General features: G+C 38.5%; 2 protein-coding genes across 5 annotated transcripts; one reads left to right on the top strand and one right to left on the bottom strand.

The window, feature by feature from the left end:
- Nucleotides 1–2,002: 2,002 nt before the first annotated feature.
- Nucleotides 2,003–18,018, bottom strand: LOC110796832 (CRM-domain containing factor CFM2, chloroplastic). 4 transcript variants are annotated; one of them, XM_022001919.2, is made up of 14 exons: nucleotides 17,240–18,018; nucleotides 15,868–16,387; nucleotides 11,779–11,909; nucleotides 9,935–10,246; nucleotides 9,703–9,859; nucleotides 9,272–9,564; nucleotides 8,967–9,026; nucleotides 8,816–8,872; nucleotides 7,655–7,888; nucleotides 7,237–7,567; nucleotides 6,546–6,676; nucleotides 6,067–6,451; nucleotides 5,430–5,506; nucleotides 2,003–2,664 (listed from the first exon to the last, which is right to left on the bottom strand). In XM_022001919.2, exons 1-12 carry the CDS (start codon nucleotides 17,948–17,950, stop codon nucleotides 6,254–6,256), a joined length of 3,135 nt encoding a protein of 1,044 aa, XP_021857611.1. In that variant the 5' UTR covers nucleotides 17,951–18,018; the 3' UTR covers nucleotides 2,003–2,664; nucleotides 5,430–5,506; nucleotides 6,067–6,253. The 4 variants fall into 4 exon arrangements, with proteins under 4 accessions (XP_021857611.1, XP_021857613.1, XP_021857612.1 ...); XM_022001921.2 differs by having other exon boundaries at nucleotides 5,430–5,463; XM_022001920.2 differs by lacking the exon at nucleotides 2,003–2,664 and adding an exon at nucleotides 4,290–5,083.
- On the top strand, nucleotides 2,105–4,346 carry LOC110796833 (equilibrative nucleotide transporter 8). Its single transcript, XM_022001922.2, has 2 exons — nucleotides 2,105–2,606; nucleotides 3,514–4,346. Exons 1-2 carry the CDS (start codon nucleotides 2,105–2,107, stop codon nucleotides 4,218–4,220), a joined length of 1,209 nt encoding a protein of 402 aa, XP_021857614.2. The 3' UTR covers nucleotides 4,221–4,346.
- Nucleotides 18,019–19,719: the final 1,701 nt, after the last annotated feature.

Raw genomic sequence — 19,719 nt, 5'->3', positions numbered from 1 at the left:
CTTTTAAAATACACCACAATATGATGGTCAATAATGGCTATAATTAGGACTAGCAAAAGCCTATTTGTAAGGAGATAAACCCTCACTTTGGTGTACCTTCACATGACCTTGTTGACTTATGATGAAAAGAGAAAACATTGAGCTACCCTAGCAACGGGTGCTTAGGATGTGTTCACTTTAATTTGGTCTGGCCTGATTTTCTTAGTTTCTGGTCTGGATATTTTTTGTGAGAGTTTTTTGCTTTCCTGGTCTGATATGATTTAAATTTTCTGACTAATAAGTAATATGAATAAGGTGGATAGAATAAAGTCTTACTATGTCTGTTTATGAGGAACTCAAAATTTTAACCGGAGCACGCACACTCACGCGCACATAGTAGTACTCATTCTTGAAAAAATCAGTTCATACCAGAAAATTTTATATTAGATCATACCAAATTTGATCAAAGCTTAATTAAATTATTTTAGACCCAATCACCTTATCTTAAGTGGATTAACTGAACTTATAAAATAACCTACTATGTACGAAACATAGTTAGTAGGCGTAGAAACGAACTTCAGTTACTGAACTGTTTGTAAATAATCTGGAATCAGCTCGGTTAAAGTCCAGTTCATTTATAAAGGAGACGTTCTCGAGCTTGAGCTTGAAAATATAGTTCGTATAATTAATATGTCAAACTCAAACTTTATAAATTTCGATGAAAGCTCGCGAACCTTATCAATTATTTTCCAATAAATTTAATTTGAGATCAATTGACGTTCATGTTCATGTTCATGTTCATGTTCATATAATTGAGAGCAAAAATAAACTATGTTAATTATATTCCATACTACCTACTTAATTACAGTGTGTTTTATATCTCTTACCCCGTTTTTAAAACTCTGCTTCTTTATGCTCTTACTCTTGAATCCTGAAATCAAGATTATTAACTCCAACATATAGTATCAATTATGTACATTCCTGATTACTATTAGTTATAATTGATCGCATTTAATTACTTAACCCTACATATTTTTTATAAAAAAATGCTTCTTAAGGTAAGTATAAAAGTAGAGCTTTAATAATAGTTTAGTTCAAAAACCGCCCGAATTTGAACCTAGCCGAGCTCAAACTGTTAATCTAGAAATAGAGCCGAACTCGAGCTGAAAATAGAAGCTCGAACCTGAACCTGAACCTGAACCTGAGCCTTTTATATGAGCCAAGCTTTGTTAATGTTGAGCTCGGATGGACTTGTGGCCATCCCTAATAGCTAGCCTATGTTCTTTCTTATCCTTAAAGATCTTTTGCTATTTGCTAAGGGAGGAAATGGCTCTATGTACTTCGTACTCCAAAATGCATACGGAATACTCTCCGTATTTACTGATATTAAGATTGGGAAGTTTAGTCAGGAATATCGCACGTTACTATAGGCATAGGCCAATTTATACGAATTTCTCAAGGAAAAAAAACATCCATCAATCAAATCTTAGAATTGGAAAAAGAGCGAGCTGTCCAGCAGTTATATTGGCCAACCAACATGGAGAATATATATACTTGGTATTTACGGAGTACTCTTTTAAACTTTTAAAGACACTGATTCTGAAATGACTTATTAAATGAACCAGCGTCACACCATCAACACGCTCGACATCATAACACGTAACAATTATTGAGCACAATGCATGTTTAATGTTATTGTTAATAATCCTAATCACCAATTTACCACCACCATATATTAGAATAGATGATACTAATTAGTCGTTATTGTATCATATAACTAAGAGTCTAAGACCTAAATTCCATAGCCGTAGATGAATTAGGGATTGTCGTTTTTCCCACTTTGCATCTCATATTCGTGGAGCTAAATGAACCAACGTCACAATACCAGCATGTCGATGTCATAACTAGTATCTCAAATTTGGAATTTTACATCAATACTCGTGAGTCCATTTCAAACCAATATGATATACTGATATATAATCCCTGTCCATTGTCCAACCTAAGACCTAGAAGTATCATTCCATTTCAAACTAATATGATATATACTTATAACTTATTATAAGTTCACTTTCACCTTCAAATCAACAAAGTAACATAAAACAATTTACTTAGAAGAAGACACAAGATGGAAACTATGAAGAATGTTCAAGTACAAACAAGTGAGGCAGTAAGGGACACTTACAAGATAGCATATATTCTCCATTTCTTTTTAGGAGCAGGCAATCTTCTTCCATGGAATGCATTCATCACAGCCATTGATTACTTCGCTTACCTTTACCCATCAAAGCACGTTGAGAGAGTCTTCTCAGTAGCATACATGACTTCCTCGTTACTCGTTTTGTTACTGATGATAAAGAGCCAAGGCAGCAGATCAGGAAGCAGGTTTAGACTAAGGATGAATGTTGGTTTTACCATGTTTGTGCTGTCTTTGATGGTAACTCCTGCAATCGATTGGGTTAAATGGCCGTCTGTTAAAGGGAATTCCGATGGGAGCTTCATTGCGACTGTCGCATCTGTAGTAGTGTGTGGTTTAGCCGATGGCTTGATCGGAGGAAGCTTGATAGGTTCTGCAGGGAAGTTACCTAAGGAGTATATGCAGGCAGTTTTTGCTGGAACTGCTTCCTCAGGTTATATAATATTTTGCACCTCTTTTCCTCACAATTTTTATGTGTTTTCCCTTTGCCCCTGCAAGAATTCAAATAGTTATCCAGATAAACAAGCCTAACTCGAACAACTAATGAGGAGCTTAAGGACCCCAAAAACTCAAACAACTACTCCGTATATGGTTATAGTTACAGCGTTTACAGGTCCCTGGCTTTCACTTTCACAGTGTTGGTCATATGTCAAATACACCGACCCACAACCCACCAATGCCACCCAACCCGCCTCGTTGGCCATCTCTAGTCAAAGTGGGTCGGGTAGTAGGCTGTGTGTAGGAAAAAATGGAGTTGAGTGGGTTAGACATATTTTGGGGTTTGATGTGGCTTTGATGTGTAGGTGTCTGGTGGGTTTTAGAAAGATTTTGGGGGCTGATGTGGGTTAGGGGTGGGTTTGGACGATCACTTAAGCGTAAAAAAATTACCAAATTCATATAAACTTAAATCAATTAGTTTTGATATTATTGACATACTCCCATAAATGTATTTAATGTATATTTAAGCAATAAATATAAAATTTATTGGCATCTTAAACATACAAAGCAGTTTAAATTAGGTTGGCGATCGGGTGGGTCATAAAGTTAGGTGTGCTAGGTTCATGTGTTGGGTGGGTTAGATTCATGTGTTGGGTGGGGTGTGTTTCGTGGGTGGAATTGGGTGGGTTGTGTCGGGTCGATTGGGGTGGGTCGAATGGCCTGTGTTGGAAAAACTTGACCCACAAGGCAACGACACATTAAAACAATATCCAGGCAGTGCAGGTTGTGTCACGGGTCATAAGTGAGTCCGACCCACATGACCCACTGGGGACTGGGTCAGACCCAGCCCACTGGCCATCTCCAGTTACAGTAAAGACTAAACTGCCTATATGTATGTGCAGGGGTTCTAGTTTCGATGCTGAGGATCATAACAAAGGCGTCTCTCCCAGAAAATCCGCGAGGTTTACAAACGAGTGCACATTTCTACTTCATCGTGAGCGCCATCATCGTGGTAGTCTGCACAGTCTGCAGCAACCTGCTGTTCAGACTTCCAGTAATGCAAGAGCATCAACTATCTCAACAGCACATTCACAATCCTATTACTACTAATAAGCCTAGACTTTCCGACACTGCAAAGAAAATCCTGCATCCCACAATCGGAATCCTGTCAATCTATGTCGTTACTCTATCGATTTTTCCTGGGTTCATTTCAGATGATAATCACACATCCGAACTTCTCAAAGACTGGTACCCGATTTTGATCATCATGGTCTACAATTTCTCAGATCTAGCAGGAAAATCCTTAACAGCTTTGTTGATCCCAAACAACATAACTAGAGTGACATGGGCATGTTTGGCAAGAGTCATGTTTTTTCCTGCTTTCAGAGCAAGTCTGCATGGACCTAGGTGGCTTCAGGGTGAAGTTTTTACTGTGTTGCTAACGTTTTTGCTTGGTATAAGTAATGGCTATTTAACAAGCACTCTTATGATTCTAACTCCGAAATCAGTGAGCTTATTGGAGGCGGAAACTGCTGCTGTTGTTATGGCTGTAGCTCTTGGAGTTGGCTTGGTCGGAGGTTCTGTTCTTGGTTGGCTCTGGGTCATATGATAAATAATCTCTTGTTATAATCTTTAGGAAAAGCTTGTATTAAGGTGTTGAAGGGATGAAACATAGTCAAGGGCGAAGGTAATGTCTATAAAGAAACAGTAACCCTTAATTTGTATTAAAAAGAAAAGGTATGCTAATGATACACCTTGCTATCCATTAACATTAAACTCGAAAGTCGTAACTCTCACAGAATCATATCTAATAGTTACACGAAAATTGCTAGAATGTGAATATATGATATCGAAATAGAACTCCTGTACAACAAGATCTTTCGAAATGTTCCTATATATAGGCTCAGAAATCCAATAAGGAGATGCAAGTTGTTTTGGCATTACAAATGAAACCTCAATTTTACATCCTCCTATCTCTCTTAATTTCTTTGACCTCAAGATCTTAGTCTCTCTAGTAGTCCAGCAGGGGTAAACTTGTAAAAGTCCTGCCCGTCACAGTGGATGACTTTGTTTTCTCTGGTTTGGGCATTCCAGGCAATGTCTTCAATCGAGAAGTAACTTCAGCATTTCCCCTCGATTCCCAGGTTTAATGGTTTAAGGGTTTCTATGGCCATATTAGACGTAGGTGGTGGTGTAGTACTAATCCATACATATGGGGTGTCACAACTTCTCATCTTGATCAAAGGAAAGATAATTGTCAGTTTTACTGATACAAATAACACTGCAAACTTAGGAAGGGGATATATTGGCCTTTCCTCAAGCACTACTCCATTTTCAGGCCAATATTAGGAAAACTCCTGCTGTGTCCTTTGATGCTTTTAAAACCCTTCCCTGGAATCCAACTTGTTGACACTTTTCTGTTCGAAAACAACTTGCTCTCCAATGTGGTTGAGGTTATCACCTTGTCGGACCCTGCACAAGTTCAGAAGCTCAAAAAGGCCTTTGGAGGCACTAACTAAATCTCTTTCATGTATATTTCCAGTCAACCGGTCTACCCTTACTATAGTGGTGGGGACTCGTACTTATTGTTCTTTGTATTGTTAGTAACAAAATAGGAGCGGGGAGGATGTGAGATCAGACCATATGCTACCTTTATGATTTTTAAACCAACTGGTAATCTAGGAGTTCTTATCTCTCACACCGACAATTTCAAGATCAAGCAGCAAGGCAGAACAAGGTTTGAACTTTATAACATATTGACATACAATATTACAATCCCATAAGGGCCATAACTAAATACATCATTTAGGAAACATACCTGGTAGCTTGTTTGTCCATGCTGCGAAAGGATGCTGAAACACCAAAGATTTCTACATATCAGGTCAAGCTAAAACCCTGCCAAGTGTAAACTGCATTATTGGATTTTGTTACCAGGCAATGACAACCTGTTGTAATTTCAAATATAACGATGTTACTAGTTACAATTATCGTGCACCCTAACTGCATAACTAATTTTAGTCCTAAAATTTCACAATGGCTCGTGGTGTATACGAGAAAAACTTAAATCAGATAAATGATTATTCCCCTCATACGGGCAGGGAAGCACCTTCACTGGATTTAGACACAATAAATTAGTTAATGAAACATTTCTGTTATGAGGAAAATAAATATATGTAGTTTCATTGTTATCCTGGTACATACTAACTGGATTATATTTCTTCCTCACACAGATTATACTTGCAATATCAAGAGTGGTCATTAGCATAAAAGGGCAAAGCATTCAGCAACCCTTATTTTATTTTCCTTATTTTATCTTATTCAGCAACAAGAATGACGTGCCAGCCATGTACTATTTACTAGTTCATTTTCTTCAATAGACATGCGCAATTTATTTCAGAATCAGGATAATCCAAAATGGTAGAGTTTGGTGAAATTATTAAATCAATCACTTTTACCTCATATGGAATAGATAAGAAATCCTTGCTTTCTCCAAAATCTTGCAAGAAATTTCTTGACCAATGATGTCTAGGAGGCACTTCAAAAGAGTACAAAATATGGTGTAATTGACAATAGCTAATCCAGATTAAGCCACCACAATCACACCAAAGTACCAAACCTAGGCTAAAGCTCTGTCTCCTCTGTTTAGCTGCTTGACAATCCACATTCAAGCCTCATTGCTGCCAACAGCTCTGGAGAGACAGCAGCTAATGAAGGTACACCAGCTCGTTTATCATGATTCTCCTTATTAGAAGCATGGCCAGTTTCCACTCCACCACCCCAACCTCTGTAAAGTATGACTTTGCTTGGCTCCTGGGATACCAAAACTCCGCCTGTTTCTTCCTGCAACAAGTTAATTGAGGAAACCACCTTAGAATTAAGCGAAAAGGATGATTAAACCAAAATAAATCTAACTTCATTGAACATCTGTACATACCTCCAATTTTAAAACCACCTCCTGAACAGAGGTCCCTTTAGCTCTCCCCTTCACATTGACAATAGCTAGAGGATATTTCTTAAAATGGTCCTTGATTGCTTTCGCAACACCAGTGACAACATTGCTCCTGCCTGCAAGATAGTAACCAGCAGAAATTTGAGTCAAATTTTATGGGGGAGGGGGGTGGGGGGGATACAAAAAGGAAAACAAGATATTGTTACAAATTATTCAAGATAAATGTAGAATGAAAGATGAGTACTTTCAACCAAATAACAAATACAGGGTGACATCCTAGCCATGAGTATCATTTTTCACAGAAGTGATATCCCATCTACACACTCCCGCAATGTGTTTGTCTAGCTGACACACTACCTACGTTGCAAGAGACTGAACCACAAATTACATGCCAAAACTTCTCTTACCTACCTATTTGATGAAACCACATACAACGTTTAATAGCTGGACGCATTCCTAACATCAGTATATGACACATTCATAGAAATGAAAACATCGAAGAATTCGAACTACTGATAAAAATATGAAGACTTCCATCTCTTGTAATTAGGGTGGACCTAGCAGCATTATGACATTATCATGGTCTCAAATTTGGTAAGCACAGGATTCCTTACAAAAATTATAACCACATGCTGGGGAAGGAAGGTACTAAAACAATTGGTATAATATATCTCACCAACAGCTAGAACAGGACGCTTCCTCATCTTGAGGGCTTGTTTCCTCAAAAGAAGCCTCTCTTTATTTGTAAGTGGTCTAGCTTTAGCTGGTACTGCATGGGAGTTTCTCCCTGCTGCCTTGTGAAGTGGCAGAGGAATAGCCACTTTGTTATCTGAATTTTTATATGAATCTCTTGTCTCATTGCTAACAATACCATGCTCAAAATTGTCTTCTGACATTGATGTAATAATTGGTTCAGACTCATTGCCAGTTGGATGAAACAACGATTCTTTGCATGAAGCATTGCCAGAATTGTTCGATGCGACCTGCAGTCTCTCTGAACAATTTGCCTGAATTACCAATAAGAAGAAAAATCATTCAGCACAATATTGTATAACAACCAAAGATTAGCTCAAAGATTAACAATCCAACTCTACCTCTAGATCATCATCACACAGAGAAACTTCTGCATTGGCCTGTTCCTTCTTCACAGAGTTCGAATTGGATTTTGGACAAAGTGATTCAACAGAAGATTCATTTGCACCTTCATCCGTTTTATTGTATAAGGAGGGGATAATAACCAGCTTCTCCTTGTGAATAGAAGGACTATCCTCTTGAGATTCCTTGTTATGAACTGAAGTGGTAGAATTTAGCTCATTCTCCCCCGGTTCCTTTAGTTAAAATAGCATAAAAACAGGATTAAAGACCACGGGTAGAGAAACTGTATCCACTATTAGCAGCCAAGGACCATCTTTAATGAATTGAAAAAAGTTGAAAACCCCCAATCCTAGAAATTATAGCACTTAGAAAACAAGAGTAATATAACCTCAGGTACTTGAGCTTGGCAAAGAAAATCAGAGCTAACAAATTTCAGGTTTAACGTACACTCAATCATGTGAGTAACCATGGGGTGTAGTTTGCTTCAAATGCAGGAGCCGTCCTGGTCCTATACCTTCCAGTTTTTATTTAGCATATTAAATTTATTGGATTGTGATTCTCAGCCTCGGGAAGACATCCATATCAGTTTGTGAACAGGAATTATCCCCGTCTTTGACTCCCAGTGGATCGATCATGCACATCCATACTTCCACGAGAGAAAAAGAAGGAAAAGGAGGGATGTAGAAGAAAACAAAAAAGAACTACATCTTCCAGTAATGTGTAGTCAGCTAAGGGAACACTGACCCAGTTAGTTACCAAGCCATTACTTGGGAGTTGAGACTGTACTCAGCATTGAACAAAATCTGACATAATGAAGTACAAGCACCTATATAAATTTAAGTTGAGGTGTAATGTATTTAGAGCTTTGGCGGGCTCACTAAGGTTCTACGTCTGATAAACAATTAGCCTTTTACATTATGATTCACCTTTTTTTTCACCATGAGTCAAGAACCTATCACATTTCTTTATGTCTACAATTCACCTTTTCTCTAAGCTTATGGCGTGAGGAGATGCAAAGAGTTGAACACTTGAACCTAAAATGTCCCATTTGGATATTGATTAACATCATCATACCAACAAGGTGAATGAAATAGAACCTCAGTCCTCACTACGGTCATGACAATAAAAAACATGAAATTCAACGTGTCAACTCTACTCACCAACTGAGACATATCCTGTTCACCTGCTTGGTAATCCAAAGTCTCCTTATCTTCTACCTGTAGAGCACAGAGCTTTATATTTTATTATCATGATTCATGACACATCTAAGCTAGAGTAAATCCTACAAAAGAATGAGAAACAGAAACTCACCAACTTGAGTTTCAATTTGTCTATGTTTTTTGCTAGCTTCAACACGCTGAGTTTCAAGGACTGCATCATGAATGCAAGTTATCAGTATGAGCATGTTTTTGCATGAACATAGAAGCAATTGAGCAAGATCAATATTTTAACTGAATAACGTTGTAAAGTAATTAGCGAGGACAATGAAACTGAACACTCAGAGAAACATTCACTCAGAAACAAGAACCAAACAGAGCCTTCAAGTATCATCCCAGCAGATCCAAACCAAGCACCTGACCTCTATATTCAGGGAAGGGAGATAAATTGACTTTTACCTCACGGCGTTGGGCTTCTATTGAGCGTTTCAATGCCTCTTTCTTGTTTAGAAGTGTCTGGGGTCTCAAACTGGCTGGGCGCTGGTAGTTCTTCCCACGGTATACAATGATTGCATGACCTTTCCTGACTCTTTCAACAGCCACTAATACTCCACCACTTTCTGCCTCTAGTATACGTGCTATGTTGTTGATCTCGTCAATGTCCCTTCCTCCACATATTATCTTAACAAGTTCCCTGTACTTCCAGTGCAGATGCATGTTCTCAATTGTGCCATCAAAAACACCACGTCTACCTGAAAAATAAAGGCAGATATAAGGATCACTTTAAAGAACATCATTCATGTGACTAGGCTTTCATACGACCTGTTATTCAGAAGAATCAGAACAGTTTCTTTACTATCACTAACTTTAACACATATGCCATTACTCACCCAGCAACAGAAAAGGATCCATTCTCAAGCCCACTCTCCTAAGCATATATCTCTCTTCTTCCGTGATTCCCTCTTTATCCACCTCTGCTTGTTGGGAAATCTCAGCCTGTTCCAGCTCTGAAAGAAGCTTCTCTGCCTTAGCTCTCTCTTCTAGAGCCTGTAACAACAAAATCCCAGACCAACTAAGAAAGAGAAACTTTCAGGTGAAAACTTCATCTTCTTATACGCTTACCGTAGACAGCTTCCTGCTAGTTCTTGAAATAGTTGTTTGAATGGACATTTTTTTCCGCTCTTGAGATGCCATTCTAATTTTTTGGTCCTCGCTTGTGTCACTTGCAGGCGCAGCTTCATGCCCTTCAGTATCCAATTTAATGTTCTCAGTACTTTTTGTTAAAGAATCATTAGCCACCTGCCCGTTTCCATGTACTCTGTTTCTTCGCCTATGTTCAATTGCTGAAGAAACTGCTGATGGAAGGAAATCTTTCCCCCGATAAAACACTATGTACTCCCTATCTCGGGACAACAGGACACCGCCAGTCAAGCGCTGCAAAATTGACTACCAAGATAAGATAAAACTAAAAAGATGACCTACTCAGGTATATAAATTCATACAAAAGGGTTAGTAAAAGCCAATTCCAAGCAGTTGCCAGTTACTTCTAAAGGCAGTATAATTTTTTTTTCCCTCTCTATGATGAGAGACTGATGTAAAAAAAATTATTATATTGGAGTTACGGGCACTAGGCTACAAGAATGAATACTTACGAAATGGATACAAGGACAAGAATACCATCTTTCAGTATAGAACAATGAGTGGACGGCATTAATTTCTTTTTTAGACAAAGGTGAAGTGTCCATATTCTTTTGGGGTGTCAACTATGTCAAGTATTCCCTTCATCCCTTACAATGTGTTTGGATAAACAAATATGGTGGGAAAGGGAGGGAAGAGAAAGGGAGGATTGAACTTCCCTTGTTTGGAGAGAAGGGGAGAGAACTGGAGAGATCTGTTTTTTCTCCCTTAAAATAAACCAAATTCTTTTGGAAAGATTTGGAAGGAAAATGCAAGCTCACTCTTCCATCCCCTCGCCTCCCTTTCTTTTCTCTCTTCTTCCCTCCCTTCCCTTTCCTTCCAAAATTGTTTTCCAAACACACTGTTATACTCCCTCCGTGCAAAATTATAATCATGTTTAACTAAAAAAAAAGGTTTTAAGAAAAGTGGGATGTAGTGTATGGGAAAGTGGTAAAGTGTATGGGAAAATGGGGAAGTGAAATATAGTGTATGGGAAAGTGTAAAAAGTGGAATATAGTGTATGGAAAAGTGGGAAAGTGGAACATAGTGTATAGAAAAGTGGGAAAAGTAATGTCCAAATAAGGAAATAAGACTACAAATTTGGGACGCCCAAAATAGAAAACACGACTATAATTTTGGGACTGAGGGAGTAGTATGCTCCAAAAGACTGGCACAATGTAAAATATTCAGTTGAGTGGAGTTAATGGATGAGTAAATTAGTGGGACTATGTGTTTTTGTTGAGAGAGTAAAGTCTTGGGAGTTGGAACCCTATATGGAGCTTTCTTTTGCAGAAATCCCAAAAAGGGAATGGTGCATACTAATATACTATAGGGTACGCCGGTACGGAGGGGGTATTCAGCATTGGCATTGAAGCTGAAATAAAGAGTTTGAACATCATAGTTCCACATAAATTTAACATCTGGCACAGCACAGAGCACACCCCCAATTGAATTGGCAAAATTTAATCTTTAAGTTTTTCACGCGTAAAACAATCTGTTTGATCACACCATTCATAGTTTCACACCCTCCAAACCACATCCTCGAACATGCGAGTGGGTATGCACTATGCAATATGTGGCATAGTCGTACACATATAAATAATTTCACATAACCGCAAATAGCAAGTCCCATGCCCATTCCATACACCCAAGCTTACCTCTTTTCAACTAACATATTGTTACGTATATCAATAAAAGGTACTTATTCTACTGTTCCATTTTTTATAATTGGCCTAATAAATGTGTCACCTTTCTAAGATTTCTAACATGTTAACTACCATATCGCTAACCTTTAATTCTTCAGCCATAAGATCACTGTTAGTGTTCTGAACACCTCTTTTGACAGCAACCTTGGCAATCTCACATTTCTCCCACAGTTTAAGAATTGCAGCAGCTAATCCCTGAAGGTTCCTGTTTCTCCCTAAAAGAAGAGTTAACATTAGCACCACATAAGTTGGCTTTTCAAAATAATAATATAAAAGAAGACTTAGAGGCTCATACAATAATTGTACAAATTGTAGGAAATAAGACTGTAAAATCCGAAAATGTTAATAAAATGTGGGCCGAATATTTGATGTAAATAAAGCTGTGACGTGTTACGAAACACTGTCTTAGAAGCAAAATTCGCCCCGACTATGGTGCAATCGGAAAAGGCGTTGCCCCCCAAGATTTTACACAGCGTCTCTCCAAAATGTGCACTCAACTAAGGAGAAACATGGAACTCACAATAATGCTCAGAATAGGAGTAGAGAGAGTTTTATTTTCGATGTCTTTTCAAAACTGATCCCCAAACTGATTATAAAGCCACTAAAATTTTGTAACCGAAAATTAACATTTAATTGGGTAATTAAAGCACCTGTAACCGCTGATCAGAATTGATCATGTAATAAAACTTTTGATAACTGAAAATCATAATTGATTTGAGTAATTAAAACGGAAGCGAAAATCAAGGGACGTAATAAATACGACCGTTACGATTGTGGAGTGAGCTACGTAACTGACCGGCCTCATAAAGACTGGACCGTCAGCTACGACTTGGCCCAAAAAGGAGGCCCCACCACACCGCGCACGTGCCACGAACCGAACCGGCCGGACGGGCGGCGGCGCGCGTGGGGATTCCCCCTTCTAGCCCACAACACTTGGGGAAGTACTTCAAAGTATAAACATTACTTCCCTATATTTAAACAAAGGGAAAAGCTTGTTTTCTTTCCATGTGGGACAAAGTCATTTTCTTTAAATACTCCACTTGAAAAGCCTCCTTTTCATTTCTACCAATGTGGGACATTTTCACAATATGGTAATACTCTTTCTTTGCATTATTTCCAACAATCCCCCACAAATGCAAAGACCCATTTGAAAAACAAGAAAAAGAATTCTGAGCATTTTTATGGAAGGTTTGATACTTAAATGTTGGTGTCTTTCGATTGAACCAACACATAGTGAAGATTAGGCAATCCCTTTATTGAGAAAGTGAACAAATCTGGAACTATCCCAACCAAGAAATAAAACCCAATAACGCATACCATACCTTAGATTATTATGAGTTCCGCGATAGACAATCAACAACGACCATTATACTTGGGATGCTTATGAGTGCTCTAGAAAAACTAGCCCAAGTTTTTCATAGAAGGTGGCCAAACCTTCACACTCAAGTAGGTGATTTCATCAAGTCTATCACATAGACCACCCATATCCTGGGATATGAAATCATTAAGAGCTATTGCTCAACCTCTCAATACACATACGGTGAACTCATCAAGTCCTTCTCATTAGGACCACCCAGATTCTGGGATATGAGTTTCATTGAAAGCTACAAAGCTTAACCTTATGATAAATATGTACAAGTCATAGGAATGGGAAGTGTACAAGAATGAGTCTTTCCATGGCTTCGTTAGACCACAAGAAACCTTGTGTGAACAAGGTCGGGTGTCCACCATGAATTTCTCAACTAACGGGCTTAAGCCCCATTCCCCTCGACGTATCAAGGACTAATCTTCTATTTAGTCCCTTGGTTAAAGGATCTGCTATATTCCTCTCAGATCTCACAAATTCCATAGTAATTACACCACTCTCTATTAGTGTTCTCACAGATTCATGCCTCACATGAATATGTCTCTTTTTGCCATTATAAGCGCTGTTTTTAGCAACACAAATAGCAGCTTGAGAATCACAATGTAGAGATACAGGTGGAGCAGGACGCCCCCACAATGGAATATCGGCCAATAAATTTCTCAACCACTCCGCCTCTTGCCCGGCCAAGTCCAATGCAATAAATTCGGACTCCATAGTTGACCGGGCAATACAAGTCTGTTTAGAAGACTTCCAAGAGATAGCTGCTCCACATAAAGTAAAAACATATCCACTAGTGGAACTTACCTCATCATTATCAGATACCCAGTTTGCATCACAATAACCTTCTAAAACAGCAGGAAATCCAACATAATGCAAACCCCAATCCATCGTGCCCCTAAGGTATTTTAACAACCTCCTAAGAGCATTCCAATGGTCTCTACCGGGGTTATGGGTATATCGACTAAGTCTACTAACTGCATAGGCTATGTCAGGCCGAGTGTAATTCATGAGAAACATTAAACTCCCAATTATTTTAGCATATTCAGATTGAGACACACTATTGCCCTTATTCTTTTTCAAGTGTATGCTAGAATCATAAGGAGTTTTAACTGGCACAACATCAAAACTGTTAAATTTCTTTAACACTTTTTCCACATAGTGAGATTGAGACAAAGAGAAACCATTACTAGTTTTGGTGACTTTAACACCCAAGATCACATCAGTTTCACCCATGTCTTTCATTTCAAATTGAGAGGATAGAAACCTTTTGGTTTCATTAATAGCATCAATATGTGTACCAAAAATCAACATGTCATCTACATATAGGCAGACAATAACACAATCAGAACCAAACATTTTTGAGTACACACAAGCATCAGCACGGTTCACAATAAATCCAAAACTTAAAATAGTTTTATGAAACTTTTCGTACCATTGTTTTGGAGCTTGTTTCAAACCATATAAAGACTTCTTTAACTTACAAACTTTATGTTCCTGTCCTGGAACTACAAAACCAGGAGGTTGAACCATATAAATTTCTTCTTCTAAGTCGCCATTCAAGAAAGCAGTTTTTACATCCATTTGATGCACAATTAACTTATAACTTGAAGCTAAAGCAAGTAAAGCACGAATAGTGGCGATCTTAGTTACTGGTGAGTAAGTATAAAAGAAATCAACACCAAATTTTTGTGTGAAACCTTTAATTACAAGTCTTGCTTTGTACCTGTCAACTGCACCATCAGTTTTTCTTTTCCTTTTAAAAATCCATTTACAACCAATGGCTTTACTACCTTTAGGTAATTCAACTAATTCCCAAGTATGATTAGACATAATGGATTCTATTTCACTATTAACCGCCTCTTTCCAAAAACTAGCATCAATTGAACTCATGGCCTCATCAAAGGTTTTAGGCTCATCATCAAACAAGTGAAGAAATACAACCAACTCATCTATTTCATCCACATTATTGAGTTCAGACAAAAACACAGTCAAAAAGTCAGGACCATAGCTAGTTTCAGTTCGACGCCTTTTACTTTTCCTAGGTTCTACAACATCAGTTTGAACAATAGGAGAAGATGAAGGTATAGAGGAAGAAGATGGAACAGAATTAGAAACATCATGTGAAGCATCATGGGAATTGTTATGTGAAACAACATTATTCTTTAAAGGGAAAATATGCTCAAAAAATTCAGCATCTCTAGATTCACACATTGACCTATCACTCAAACACATGAACCTATAAGCTGCACTATTTTCAGCATAACCAACAAACACTGCATCAAAAGTTTTTGGACCAATGTTTTCCCGTTTAAAGGAAGGTAAACCAACTTTAGCTAAACACCCCCACACTTTCAAGTATTTTAGGTTGGGTCCATGACCTTTCCACAATTCATAAGGGGTTTTGTCTAACTTCTTATGGGGTACTTTGTTCAACACATAATTAGCAGAAAGTACGGCCTCCCCCCACATGTTATCAGGTAAGCCAGAACTAATCAACATTGCATTCATCATTTCCTTAAGGGTTCTATTTTTCCTTTCAGCAATGCCGTTTTGTTGGGGAGTATAGGGAGCACTAAATACTCCGACCTACAATATGCATGGTGGGTTATTTGGATGAAACAACACTCCAAACTTTTAGGCACAACTCGAACAAGTGTTTTTGAATATAGGCAAAAACATATTCATAACAATAAACATAATCTTGCATTTCATCATTACCTAAAACCTAGGTTACCACTTTCTTAAAGCCTTTAAAATTTTGAGAGCAAGACTAGAGGTAGTATAGGCAACGAAAAAATTAATTTTACCCAAAGCAAAATGGCAAGGAAGCGGTCGCCCAAGTCTCTTCAGTACTGTCATTTCATCGTTAGTTAGTTGAGGCTTTACCCCGTATGGAAGAAGGCGAAAGGGTCTTCTATACCCAGGAACAACAGCTGGTAGAAGGTCTGCATCAATAGGTAACGGCTCATAACCCCACCAATCAGTAAATCGAGGACCCAATCCATCCAGCAAACTGTCAGCTTCCTCCACGAGTTGGCTTTCACCAGGCAACAGGAATCGCACTCTATCTGGACTGCCAACACCTGGTACCAAGGAAGACTGACCCAGAATTCTAGTCGAACTTTGTACAGCAGATTCGTCGACAGACATCTCAGCTGACAGCTCTTCTTCTCTGGCTTCTATCCCATCATCCGCTTCTATTGCATTCTCATAACAATTTTTGCAAGCCGCTTCATCCAGTGAGAAGTATGGATACTTGTAATTGACCCCTCTGTACAGAACAATTTTGCTTCCAGTCCTCCAGACAACCATACCTCCAGTTTTCTTCTGGGGATATTAAACATAAAAGAATGTACTTAGTAACACACAGAACACACTGACTACCCAGGGGCAAAAAAAATGGGTATGGGGGGGGGGGGGGGGGGGTAGTCAGAGAAGACATCAAAATTAAGTTTCATAGGGTACATGAAAAAAGCAACCCTGCAAACCCAATTTCACATGTTTGGTCTTACCACTACTAAACACCACCCATATGTCTCGCCTTTGAGCATTAATTTTAATCTAAACTGGTCATCGTCCAAAATTTGGCAACCCAACAAAGTCAAATCAGTGACCTATTGACTAAAAGACTAGTGTCCTGATCTCCCCCCACCTCATGATCATCCAGAGTCAGAATGGCTTCTCATCACTTCAATATTCATTTATATTATCGGTAGCTACCATCTCAGGCAAACTAATCTTATAGTTCGGGTGCTACCCTCATACTACTAAAAGTTATCCATTTTTCACACATGCCATATTTGACAGGCAACCTACAAGAAAAATGAAGAAACTCCTCTTTTAAGTTATAACACGCAATTAAAACCACCAATCCAACCTCCATCTTTGTTATATTTGTACTCGTCTCTAACCAATTGTAATCCCTGTATATGCTGTCTATACCTAAAATCTCATAAAATCCTGCTGTTAATTTCACAAGCTATAATTCATTATACAAACAACATTTTGGTTATCAAAGCAATAATCTAAAGCACTAGCACAAATCTTAGTAGATAAAAAAAGAAGATCACAGTAATCCACATTATGCAAACAAAGCAAATTGAAAAAATGCGCAAAAATTCATCACATTCGCAATACGAATACAAATAATCAAAACAAGTTAGTGTGTTTCTTAATTACCTCCAACAAATCATGGGTCCTCTTCATGTTAAGCCTACAAATATCCTCACAAACAATCTTAACCACCTCATTACTCCTCCACCTCTCATGAATACCATTCAATACCCCCTCTGTGATCCCTGCCTTCCCTAGCTTCATCTTCTGCTTCATCCGAATCCCTACCGTCCTCAACCTCCGGAGCTCCGTACTCGACAATGTCAGCTCCGCCAAGGTCGGTTCTTTCTCTCCCTCAACCTTTTCTCTCTCCTCTTCCCTCTCCCTCTTAGCCACCCTACTCAATCCATTTATCTTAACAATGGTATTCCCCGAACCCGGGTCCGGAACTGGACTTTGGGGTGATGACCAACTCGAGTCAAGAGTATGCCCGACCCGAAAATTAGGGATTTGGCGGGAATTAGGGATGAAAATTTTCCCAATTTCTGAGTCATTATCGTCTTGTGGGAAATGGGTATCTTTGTTTCTTTCTTCCTCGAAGCCTAGGGTTCGTAATTTCTCTGCAATTCGTTGGATTGCGGATTTTGGGAGGGTATTTAATTTGTCGCCGGAAGTGGGTCGGAGCTGGGAATTTAGGGTTCTTCTTGGGGGTTTTATAAGGCGGTGTTTGTTTGGAAAGTGAAGAGAGTAAAGGTGTTTGCTACGGTGGTGATGGTGGTGCTGAAATGAGGTTTTGGAGGAGAGAGGAAAATGGTGAAAGGATAAGAGAAGTGACATTTCTGTTTGGACTGAAGTTTTTCCTCACAAGGAGAGCGGGAAAGTATAATGGTTAAAACATGGTCCGGTGGCAAAACTTGTAATGTGTTGTAAGTTGCAGGTTTAAATTACCCTCCTTTGTAATAGGCTTATTAATTACCGTCTCATATTACTCAAAATCGCTCCATTTATTTACCCATATATTCTCCTTTATTTACCTCTTCCTTTTAACATTTGTCATCTTCATTCACTCTCTTATTTTTCCACCCCAAAGTTGACCACCACCGGCCAGCACCGCCAACAAGGACGACCGGTCAGCACCACCGGCCAACACCGCCAACACTACGTCGCCTGCGACAAAATGCGTAACAATATTTAAATGCCTGAGTCTACCGGTGGAACGGTCGAATCCAAAAGAGGGTTTTCTTGTCCGGAAAAAATTTCAGAAATTATGCATTTTTAGCTTGCACAATGGTACAAGCTTATGAATTTTAAGCTTGTACCATGGTACAGACTTATTGGTTTTTAGTTTCGACCAGGGTATAGAATTATGCATTTTAAGCTCTTACCATGGTACGAGCTTAAAATTCATACGCCCGTACCATGGTCAAAGCTAAAAATTTACAAGTCTCTAATTTTTTGTATTTCACAAAACTAAAAGCAAAAATAGAAAGCCACATAAGTAGTTTCCAATTTTTTGTTACCAGTTTTTAAAATCAGCATGATTACTATATGTATTACAATTTTTTAGTAAATGATTATCTGAATCTTACGACTTTCGAAACCTAAAAACTGAAAACTGAAAACTAGTAGTGGTGTCGAACGAGCCCTAAACTATTAGTTTTATATAAATTTTTACAAGCTAGAAATAATGTACACGCACTTTCTAGCGGTTTAGGAAACTTTAAAGAATACGATGTGAGTCACTAGTAGAAAAAACATCAAAGGTGGCGCTGCAAATAGGGGTATAGGTGGCGCTTTATAAGTGCATCACATGGGCGGGGCACATTTGGAAAAATCACAAAGGTGACGCTTGTTGGTAAATTACAAAGGTGGCTCTTGTTACCAACTGTGAGGGGGTCGAAAATACGACGGGATGCCTCTAAAAGAGTATACGGCCCGCACGACTTTTCCCCTCTGGATGTGGCAAACATATTAAGTAAATAGGAACTAACTGTGTTTACTAGTTTGTAGGAGTCGCCATTCAGTTTAAGAAAACTGACAAAACCCGGTTAACGTGATATACATGGAGTGCAAACATATTTGACTCACAACGACAATAGGTTCCCTTGTGATCCCTGATGTGGAGATCCCTCAACGTACATCCAGCGGAGAAGAGATTGAGAATTCGAGGGATGTTTACTAATACGGGGAGTGCCCAACATTAGCCCACGCGACGCTGAGGTCCTTTACTTGTAATACCTCTTATTTTTCGTAATTTATAAATATATTTTATTGTATTTATAAAGATTTTTAACGAATTTAATTGCATTTAAGAAATTTCGGATGAAAAAATTATAAAGAAAATTTTGGTATCTTTAACGGATAAATTTGATAATATTGTCACTATAATTGAAGAAACAAAATATTTATCCAAAATTACGGTTGAACAACTTATGGGATCTATGGAGTCTCATAAATAAAGGAAAAACCGTCATATTAATGAAGAAGCGGTTGAGACCGCTCTTGCAGCAAGATTCAAGAATATGTCAAAGGAGACGGTTGTGCATCATGAAGAAGATAATTCAACAAAGTACAAAAGTACCAATGCTAGACTTTCCTGCAATATT

This window comes from Spinacia oleracea, chromosome 2 (assembly GCF_020520425.1).
Source record: "Spinacia oleracea cultivar Varoflay chromosome 2, BTI_SOV_V1, whole genome shotgun sequence".
Lineage (NCBI taxonomy): Eukaryota > Viridiplantae > Streptophyta > Magnoliopsida > Caryophyllales > Amaranthaceae > Spinacia > Spinacia oleracea.
This window is presented reverse-complemented; position numbering and strand designations above follow the sequence as displayed.

Excerpts from the sequence above, each read along its gene's own strand:
- LOC110796833 (XM_022001922.2), top strand. The coding sequence starts at position 2,105 with ATGGAAACTATGAAGAATGTTCAAGTACAAACAAGTGAGGCAGTAAGG. Across the intron at positions 2,607-3,513 it reads TGCTGGAACTGCTTCCTCAG|GGGTTCTAGTTTCGATGCTG; the intron begins GTTATATAATAT and ends ATGTATGTGCAG.
- LOC110796832 (XM_022001919.2), bottom strand. The coding sequence starts at position 17,950 with ATGTCACTTCTCTTATCCTTTCACCATTTTCCTCTCTCCTCCAAAACC. Across the intron at positions 16,388-17,239 it reads GGACCCATGATTTGTTGGAG|AAGAAAACTGGAGGTATGGT; the intron begins GTAATTAAGAAA and ends TAATATCCCCAG. Across the intron at positions 11,910-15,867 it reads TCCTTGCCATTTTGCTTTGG|GGAGAAACAGGAACCTTCAG; the intron begins GTAAAATTAATT and ends CTCTTCTTTTAG.